Source organism: Ictalurus furcatus, chromosome 9, assembly GCF_023375685.1.
Source record: "Ictalurus furcatus strain D&B chromosome 9, Billie_1.0, whole genome shotgun sequence".
Lineage (NCBI taxonomy): Eukaryota > Metazoa > Chordata > Actinopteri > Siluriformes > Ictaluridae > Ictalurus > Ictalurus furcatus.
In genome coordinates this window covers 13,538,399-13,548,947 of record NC_071263.1, presented here as the reverse complement: position 1 = coordinate 13,548,947, position 10,549 = coordinate 13,538,399, and the positions used below count along the sequence as shown (strand labels likewise).

The window sequence follows — 10,549 nt, the reverse complement described above, 5'->3', positions numbered from 1 at the left end:
AACTTTGAATTGATTTTCAGTAATGTTGTGCTTTAATGGGACAAGTAATCCCAAACCATAATGGCTAAATGATCACAGCATAACAGAGCCACCATGTCCTTTAATTTGTCACCCATCTACGTGTCTCATTCATTGTGCAGTTCTAGTTCTGCATATGTGAATGATGAGAGGTTGGGAGTGCTTTTTGTGCCAACCATGACACTCAAGGTATAAAGATGGACCATTTGGCTAATTCCACCCTTCCTCTTGGTCTGTAGGGCAGGAAACCTGGTCAAGAAGGAAACTGACCTTACAATTCACACGATCAACTCTATAGACAGACACTCTAGTCAGCAAATTCTATTTCAATAGCCACACTCATCTCTCTCTTGGCTTCCTGTTGTTGTTGAACTTTGATAGGTTTTTTTTCCCTCTCTTGGGATTTAGCAGTCATTGCCATACATTAGACTTTATAGTCAGCTGCAGTGGTCAGTGTACCAGTAAGGTTTTAAGAGAAAGGGAACAAAATTAAAGTAGAATAGAAATTAAGATAGAAAAGATCACTCAAGTGAGAGAAAGTGTGTTGTGTTTAATTCACAATTAGGCTATATACACCAGTAAGCACATCCTTACAAAACAGCTGGCAAAAGAAATCACACTTATTGGTTCGAAAAGAAAGCCTCTGACTAGTCCAAAAATCAGGGTTCATCTAAATTTCATGTATAAAAAGGGACAGGAGACAAAAACTTGCCTCTCAGAAGCATTTCATGGGAACAGAATGACTAAAGACGGGTGGTGCACCACTAACAATGTTGTGGCCAAGTTTTTATGGTCAATTAATTTCTTCTCATTTAAAATTTACTTTCTTCTGAAAAAGCTTGGCTTGAGTGGCACGAAATGGAACAGAGCAACTGAAATCACAGAGTACATATTGTGCATGGCTGACAAAAAATATGATTTTATTTAAACACTCCATTGAAACACTATTCAAAAACATTTCTTACATGGATTCAACTATATTACAGATGTTCAGGTTTCTGTCTAAACATACAAATTGCATTGGATAATCCTAAAATCCAATTAATTTCCATCGCCACATGCTGCAAATATAACATAGAACATTTAACATGTGTACTGTGGACATGAGAAATGAAAAGCATGATGTATAATAGTGGTATTTATGGTATTGGTGGCATTGCAAACTCCCTCTACAGTTAAGTGGGCTACACTGCAGGACTGTCTAAACAGTATGTAGATAACCTACACTTGATTATTGAACTGTTTTTTCCTGAAACCTCACTGTGACTCTCAACTTGTCAAAGTTTACGGTATTAATAACAAAATGATCTTTTTTAACAATAATTAAATAATAACAACAACAAAAAAAACGTGATTTAATGTCTGATAAGCAGTGAATTTGTGCATCAGCTACAGCTGACGCATGACTACCTTCTAAATCTTGAAAGGATTTAGTGCACCCACATAAACCATCTATACCGTTGAGATGTAAATAAATTGATTAGCAAGCTGAAGGCTGGCTGAAGTGCAGGTATTACATGTTTTGCTTCTTGTCTACAGGCTCATGTATTAAACACAGAAGTGAGACTGTGTGACTTAAACTTGTAAAACTTATTTTATGTGGAAATAAACACACCTTCCACAGAGTTCACACTTTGTAAACATCATGAATGGATGGATAGCTAGTCCTATACATGTAAAATACCTTGCAAAACCCAGGTTGTTCAGCTAAATTGTGTATGCCTTGGCTTTTATAATCAACATTTTATCTGTCATCCAACCACACAAAAGCCCAATCTGAGGACTTCCACTTCTAGCCAAGCAGTGGCTTAAAAAGGGGAATGCTTTGACACCCAACTACCCCCACCCCTTTACACGCCCACACACCCTGAAGTGTGGTAATAAACATGCTCCGTAAATCTTCCTCCTTCGCGCTCCCCTCCTCCTAACTTTTTTGTAAACAACTTCTTTTCTTCTCCCCGGCTCTGCTTATTACTTTCGTCCTCCACCAAACAGCCAGAGAATGACACTGCCCATATGATGCACGTCAAGCAGCTGCCCACTCAGGGAACAGGAGCAGGAAGACTTTGGTTGGCTATAATGGATTTGGATAGAGTTACACTTTAGTCACCAAAAAAAAATAGGATTTCATCGTTCTCACAGTTAAAAGCAGTAAAAGCAGAATGAATATCAGAACTTTGGCAAGGTCACTATGGATTTAAATTTCTTTTGCAGGCAAAGAAAAAAAACATCCTGAAGGAGTAATCCTCTTAAAGAACCTCTTTTCAGTTAAAATCCATTAAGTGTAATCAAATGAGCCAAGCGTCAAAAACACATACTCTTATAGTAAATAGTATGTCCATTACCATAGGTGAAGTTTTGAAACCACATTCGTCAGCTGCTATATTTGCTATAACAAATTAAGTGCATTTTCTATGGATCCAACTAAAATACAAATCATACTGCATGTTTGTGTGAGCTTTTAAATGTGATGTTTTAAGTTAGAAATTAGCCTAAACATTAGCTACATTAATTACAAAAGCCAAAACTAAGGTCAAGCCTACACCACCCAAAACAAGCCTACACCACCCAAATGTGAAGGCATTTGATTAGGCAACTCAGGCAAGGAATCATAGGGTAGCCGTAAACCCCTAAAAGTTCTATATAGAACCATAAAACGAGGGTTTCCTTTCCATGTAGAACCCTTTAGACCGAATTAAAACTCTGTAGAATATATGAGGGTTTTTTCCCCCCCTATAGCCATGTTGTGGAATCCAAATGTAGTCCAAGATATTTGTAATATTATAGAGAAAAAGACATGCGGTTTTTAGTCTAATTAAGTGTAAGTGAGCAAACAAAACCACTTTTTGACCCTAGCTGTTATCCTGAAGCAATGAGATAAAAACTCAAGCAGGGTTGATTCAGTGACTGAGAAAGCTTCTGCAACTTGTTGCTCACTGAATTCCACAAAAACAGTTGTAAATAGCAAGGAGGAAAGTCACACTAAGACAAAAACCACAAAATAAAGACAACACAGGAAATCTATTTAGCATGCTACCAGCCTACTGTTGCTAATGTCGTGTATTATGCAAACGGAGTGCTTGTGCTTTTATTTATCTTTCTCGATAAGTTTGTCCAAACATGCATACATGCAAGCCATATACAATAGCATTATTATTATTAGTTACTTTCAAGCTACAGCATGCATGCATGCGTGCGTGCACAAGATCATGAAATAACTATTGTGAAAGTAGGCCTGTGCTGCTGTGCAGGTCTGGGTTACAGAGGGAGGGGGAAAACCTGATTCACCCGAGGAAAAAAAAAAGAAAGAAAGAAAGAAAGAAAGAAACGAAACGCCCTTGGGTCTTGACGCGCCTGTAGCTCCTCCTGCGTGGTTTTATAAAGTGAACGCTTCGCGGTACGGACTGGGTAGAGGGGGTTCTCTGTAAGGGCAAGGGAAAGTTCACACGCCGTGAATCCAGTTGTAACACACCGCAAAGTGTCCTTTAGTTTCGCGGGGTTTATTTATTTATTTTCCGAAAATGACCACGGCTGTGGTGCCGCCTCTGTTTGACTTCAGCGAAGTTATCAACAACAAGGTACGGGAAAAAAAAGTTTCTGATGTTCCCCTTTAGCTCAGTTAGTGCTGTGGAATGCGCTGCTTAACTTGTTTATGTATAAATATATATATATATATATAACATCAGCGTTAAAATGGCGCTGGCTAATAAACAGTGGTGTGTGTTTTTTTTTGTGCTTGTTGCTGTGGAGGTAACAGTCAAACAGGCGGGAATTTGTTCGCTGAAGCAATGCAGTAGACTGAGATTTGTGTGTGTGTGTGTGTGTGTGTGTGTGTGTGTGTGTGTGTGTGAGCGCTGGGCCCAGTGTAGTTAACGTTTCTCTCGACATTTTGTTAGGAAAATCCACGGCGGTAAAGTTTTCAATCAAACTCCACGCCGCGCCTTAGCAGGAAAAACTATCCATAAGTAAAACCTGGACCAAGATTGAATGCTAGTTGTCTTTAATAGACCCCAGGCAGACAAACATGAACTGCGTTCACGGTCACATTTCAGCATTTCAATTTCACAACACAAAACGAGTGTTGTTGGTTTAAAAAAAAAAAAAAATATGTTGTAAAAACCACCAACGCTTATCGTGTGGTCTTGTTTAGGCGAGAAAAGAGAAATGGCAGAAATCGTAGAAGAGCGCCGAGAAGACAACCCGAGCACGGGTTTAGTTGGTCTTAGTAGGCAGTTTGCTATCTGTCTGACTAGCTTCCTAACTTGCTAATTTGTTCAGGGCTGTAAAGTTTGCTCACTATTAACCAGTTCTTCCTACATCCACGCTGTGTTGTAGTTTTACACGACTAGACACATAAATCAAACTACTTTTTTTAGCCACTGCAATTAATTTGCATATATTTGACAAAGTAGACTGTTAGCTAGGAAGCAGCTGTTACACACACAGAGTGCCTGGTGCTTTTTTCAGCTACAGTGTTATTTTATCCCTCCTCAAGGACGTTTATTTCTTCCGAAAGTGTCATGTATTTTGCATACCATGCATAGTTTACACTGTTACTTATATGGACATAAGTAGAGTATTTTAACTGAAGAAGATATGACTGAGACCATTGGACTTGGTAAATTAGCATCTAGGTGATGTACATAATACCCCTGTTTGAAGATGTTGCTTGTCACTGCAGAGTGGTGTTTATTGTCCTACAACATTGGCCTGTTGCTTACACTTGATGTGTTTCGTTTACTTGAGCAGAAATGCATTCCTGTGGAGGCAGCTTACCAAACTGGCTGTACTATAGGCTTATTAGCTCATGAGTTTTTTAAAATAAAAAGAACCTAATGAATTGACAGCACTGCAAAGACATGAGCTCTGTTTACACCTTTTATGCCTTGACTAAGACTACTAGGCAAAATAAATGCTTAAATTTCCATGATGTAATATTGATGCATAATCTGTTTATTCAGATTACCTTAATGAAGCTATACACTGATCAAACTTTTTGTTTCACTTTGATTTCCAGAACAACAAAATGCTGAATTACAATAACAACAATCTTGGTGCTCCGCACACCATGCCTGTGCCCTGCACTGGTGTGAATCTGACCATCTCCAACCCCACTGGGAGCCTGCTGGACAGGAAGGCTGTGGGGACACCCTCCATTGGTGGGGTTTACCAACGACGGCACTCGGTCACTTTGCCTAGCAGCAAGCTCAACCAGAACCAGTTCCTGAGCAATGGGAAAGCAGATCTGGCGTTGGTAGGCCCTGGGATGGGCAACAGCAGCAACAAAGAGAACCGACTTCGAGATCGTTCTTTCTCAGAGACCGGGGACCGCCTGATGCAGAAGTGCACCGGATCTGGCGGCAGTGGAAGCAGTCAGGTGAACTCAAGCCGCTATAAAACAGAGCTGTGCAGGCCATTTGAAGAGAATGGTGCATGCAAGTACGGTGACAAGTGCCAGTTTGCCCATGGCATTCACGAGCTCCGCAGCCTTAGCCGCCACCCCAAGTACAAGACAGAACTCTGCCGCACCTTCCATACCATTGGCTTCTGCCCATATGGGCCACGCTGCCACTTTATCCACAATGCAGAAGAGCGCCGTGGACCTCCAGCTGCCCCATCCCCACTCTCCACATCCAACAAGCTGGAAAGGCCACGGCTCCAGCACAGTTACAGTTTCGCAGGGTTTCCCAGCTCTGGAGGCCTAAGAGACAGCCCCACCTCTGTCACTCCTCCACCCATGTTCTCTCCAGACGAACTGTCTGAGTGGCCCAGCAGCAATCCCTTCACTTACTCCAGCCAGGAGCTGGTCAATCTCTTTGGTCCCAGCTTGAGCAGTGGTTCTGGTGCTGATCACACTGTCCATGCACCATCCTCTCCATCCAACACCCCTTACTCTTTTAGGCCCATGTCTGAGTCTCCCCACCTCTTTGAGTCTCCGTCCAGTCAGCCAGACTCCCTCTCTGACCAGGAGGGCTACCAGAGCAGCTCAGGAGGGAGCCTGAGTGGCTCAGAATCACCTATCCTTGATACCACCCGCCGACTGCCCATCTTCAGCAGGCTGTCCATCTCGGATGATTAAGGTGCATAAGCTGCAGATCCTCTATTGGAACTCAGCAGTGGGCAGAGAGCACAAGAGGTGAACTTGCCCTCTACCTCCTGCTTACTCTTTAGCCTTCCAGGGGCAGTAAACTTCCCTTGTATCAGTTAGGCTTTAAAAAGATGCAGTCACTTAAGGGAACTCTTATTTGAATCTTCATTTAACCACAACAAGCAAAACCTTTCCCCCATTCCCTTTTGCCCAAAGCCTGTTTGCTGCCTTGGCCTTATCTCAGATGCCTTGCCATGACATGTGACTGTGCCAAAACAGCTAGAGCAGGAATTGGATTGGTGAAAGGTGAGAGACTGTTGTACCTGGTACTACTGCCTCAGTAGTGCGTAGGTGAGCCACGGGTGGCGTGTTCAGGGAAAAGTTCTGCTCTGAGGACCCTCCCCCACATAGTACCACTCAAGGACACTTCTAACTATCTCTAAATGGGTTTGCTAGAGTCACGCTTAAATCATTCACAGCTGTCTTCTGCAGACTAATATCAAGAAGAAAAAAGTGCTTGGGGTTTAAATGTCAAGGTGAAAGGACTACTGTCACTTTTCATTAGTTTCTTGCAACCTAGTATAGTAGCTCTTGCTCTGAGCATTCTTCTACCCCTTAGTTAGATGCCAGACTGTGTCAGTCTGGAGGATGAACTTAAGAAATTGAAACTGGGAGTTAGAGTATTTGGCACATTCTGTTTTTATCATGTGCTCCAGCTTGGTCCTAGAAACTAGCACAAAATCATACGATTGGATGCCTTCACTTAGAAATGAACAACTTCACTTCCTTACCACTACAGTCCCCCAACTGTGGTTGGTCACTTGGTGTTTCTTGTGAAGGAATGACCCAACTGGTTATTATATCTTAAACACTGACTTTTTCCTCACCTTCCAATCAGTGAAGGGGAATTCCAGCATTCCCAAGGTGCAGCTGAACTTCCTGCAACTTCAATTTAGACCTTCAAGCTAACTTGCTTTTCCATAAAATCTGCTCAAAGGAGCACTTGGTAATTTCATTATCTTTTCATCCCCCCCCCCCCCCCTTCCTTTTTCCATTTGACTTCTTCTCGTCATTGTTATTATGGTTATATTATTGTTTGGAAAAGAAAACTTTCAAGACAGAAGGTTTTGCTTGTCACTGCTTATTTAACTTATCAAACATATTTATTGGTGATCATATGCATTTTTTTGTTAATTTTGTTTGTATTTATCTTAATGAAACGATAGAATATATTTTCTTTTGTTAAATTATGATCTTCTGTATTAATCTTAAGATTGTGAAGACTTGTCAACTTTTCTTTTTTTCACAGTTTAATATATTGTACTACAATGACTTTTTTGCAACTACACTTTGATAAAAATGAAACTTAATTTAAAGCAAAAACAAAAAAATCCTGTGTTTTGATTATTTATTGTAGATTTTTCCATTCATTTTCCCCAGTTATTGGACTGCAAAACCATTAGGTCTAATGTTTCTTTGGTTTATACTCACTAGAGTGTGACATCAGTACATTCATCTTATTTTTGTAGTCAGTTTTACTTTTTTGCCCCCCCCCCCCCCCTTTATTTTTTTCCTTTTTGTTTTCTTGTTTAAATTCAGGCAAGTTTAGTCCTTGCATGTAGCATTTCCCCCTTAGTGCCAGAGGTGGTAATGAAAGATACAGTATCAGAAATATTGAACTGTATATTATGAGCACTAGATATCCTGGAACATGGTTAGCAGAACATTGTTACCAGAGATAGTAGCGAGTTTTATTCAAGATGATGGCCTTAAAGCTTCTGCTTACATTCTAGGTACCTGCCTGAAGTGCATTTTTAATAGTGCGTTGTGTTCAGTGAAGTTGATTATGGTGTGATCAATGCAGGTTACAAAACTTCAGTGTTAAAAGCAGTTCCTCCAGTTACATGTGTTGATTAGATGAATTGCAGGCAATAACTGTGACCAAATGGGTTGGAGAAAAGGTGTCCCTTTTTGTTTAATGATTGGATTAATTTTAATACTTCTTCCAACCCAAATGTAAAGTGCCTCTTTTTATACATTCCATTGAGCTTATGCTCCTTACCTTGAATAATGATGCAGAAGCTATGTTTGAGTAGTTTTTCCTCAGTTGTTGAAGATTGGTTAACAGGATAGACACACAAGGTATCTAGCCTAAACTGTTGAATGTATTTTTAAACAGCGTTTGCTGTTCACTACAGTAATCTGTGAGTTTATATAAAGTTGATTTGTTTTTTTTTGTTTTGTTTTTTTTTGTAATGACTGATTGCAGTTAAAACCAATAAACCCCATATTTTTCAGAAATTCTTGAGTGTGGAGTGTTTAGTACATGGAAAATTGGGGAGTGGGGAGAGCTGCCTCAGTGTTTAAAATAAAATAAACAATGATTGATAATTGTAATTTCCAGAAGCATGCTATCATGGATGGCAGTTTGTGTAATGAGGGAGTTCCTAAGAGAAACATTGCCATTGGTAGTCTGGATTGGTGGGGTATTGATCTTATCCAGATCAAACTTCAGCTGAGCTTGCCTGAATACACAGAGGGGCTGGTGGGAAATCAGTGTCCTTGGATTACTCTGAATGTTCAAAAACCTACTGGTACTGAGCGGAGGGTTTTCTGAACTCTGGACTAGTTCCAGAACCACCAGATACTGTGAATCATTCTGCTACTGAATTATAATGGCCACTGCATGTCATGTGCTCATTCTCATTATTTAAGGTGTTAACTTGTGGTCTGGTGTTCTGTAAATCTGCCAAGTTGGTGGAATATTCCTGTTTACATACACACACAATATTGAGTCATTTATCCACTACAACTACTGATCATGTGATTGAGATCTGTTAGTGGAGGTTTATAAACAATATAATCCCTTTATTTTTAGACATAACTATAAAGTGGTCAGTTGGTCTAACCTAATATAGTAGTATTTATCTGGTTATTAGTCACTATGATTACAAGATACATGCTCACAGTAGCATTATGACCAAAGGCTAGAAAAGCTGTCATATAGACATTGTGTGGAACTATGTATTTCTCTCTCAGGTGAGGAGTAATGGAAGAGTTATCAGTCACCACACTTTCCGGACGATGTACTCTTTCACTTTCTTGATGCGTGATATGAAACAAAGAGCTGTTTCCTGTTTATGAGGTGCATGCTATATGTTCAAGTCACACTGCTCTGCACACATTACAAAAGTGCTGCAGGATGTGGCTTTTTTTTGAAGATGGGTGGAGGTGTGTGTGTTTCTTTATATAGGCCTACACACATACATACAGATTCCCCAAAACATGGTGCACAGGTTTCCATCACCTGCACAATGGAAATTAGATACAGCGCACATAATTGTATGTTAATTATGTATCTACAGTCATAACTGTAGGCACAGCTGGCAGTTGTCTGCATGCTTTTTGTTCTGTGGCACAGCTGGATTGTGCAATACTACAGTTAGTAGACTTTGTAATTTCTCTATCAAGGAACATTAGACTTGTCTGTTTGAGAGAGAAAAAAGTCAACAGAGTAAATTTGCTTATTTTGTTCTTTCCCTTATTGTGTGTGTATACACACACCTGTGTGTGCGCGAACAATGCTAAGGGGAAAACCAGAGAATGAGAGCTGTGAGTATTATACTGTGGATTATGATGTGTTTTGGACTGCCAATTTTGTCCCCGATCAGAACCACAGAAATATGCAATCTTTATACACACATTAAATACATCTTATTGAACTCATGGAGGACTGAAGGGAATTAAGTGACAAGTTGGATCAAATACTGCAATTCTGTAAAAAGAAATTGTGCTGGATCACTTCATATGAACTACTATGGTCATCAGAATCAGTTCTTCTGTCCATATTGGCAATTTTTTATAATCAGTTAGATAAACCAAACACTGTTGGCACGCATGACCCAAAAATATTTTGGTGGTGATGGAAAATATATGGAGCTTCTCTATATGCAGAATATTGTAGCAAGGATCTGGACTATTTAAATAATGTTCTAAACTCTAAATTTTTCAAATAGTGGGTATAATCTGTTTCTAATTTCTGTTTATGAATTCATATTGACAGAATATGTATGCTACTTTAGTAATTAAATAAACCTTTCACAGGGCTATGAATATTTTTTATTATGGGCCCAACAAATGGCATACATCAGATATGCAGCCATGTAATATCACACTCTTCTCCCTATCATTCATAACAACTTTCTGGCAGTTTCCCCATCACATTGTTCTTTTGTGGTTTAGGAAATGGCGGCTTGTTTCTGCATTTAGAAGGTTTTGCTTGGTTCTCTGCGTAGTCTCTACTAAAACCAGACAGAGTGTCAGTAGAGTCAATGCCTACTACATATCTTCAGTCCCTTCTGAAAGTATTGGAAAAGCAAGAGCAATTCTATTGTTTGTGCTATACACTGAAGACATTTGGGTTTGAGATCAAAAGATAGATCA

At 39.9% G+C, this 10,549-nt stretch overlaps 1 protein-coding gene across 1 annotated transcript; it reads left to right on the top strand.

Moving 5' to 3' along the window:
* Positions 1-3,403: 3,403 nt before the first annotated feature.
* Positions 3,404-8,407, top strand: zfp36l1a (zinc finger protein 36, C3H type-like 1a). Its single transcript, XM_053632179.1, has 2 exons — positions 3,404-3,596; positions 5,036-8,407. Exons 1-2 carry the CDS (start codon positions 3,540-3,542, stop codon positions 6,095-6,097), a joined length of 1,119 nt encoding a protein of 372 aa, XP_053488154.1. The 5' UTR covers positions 3,404-3,539; the 3' UTR covers positions 6,098-8,407.
* Positions 8,408-10,549: the final 2,142 nt, after the last annotated feature.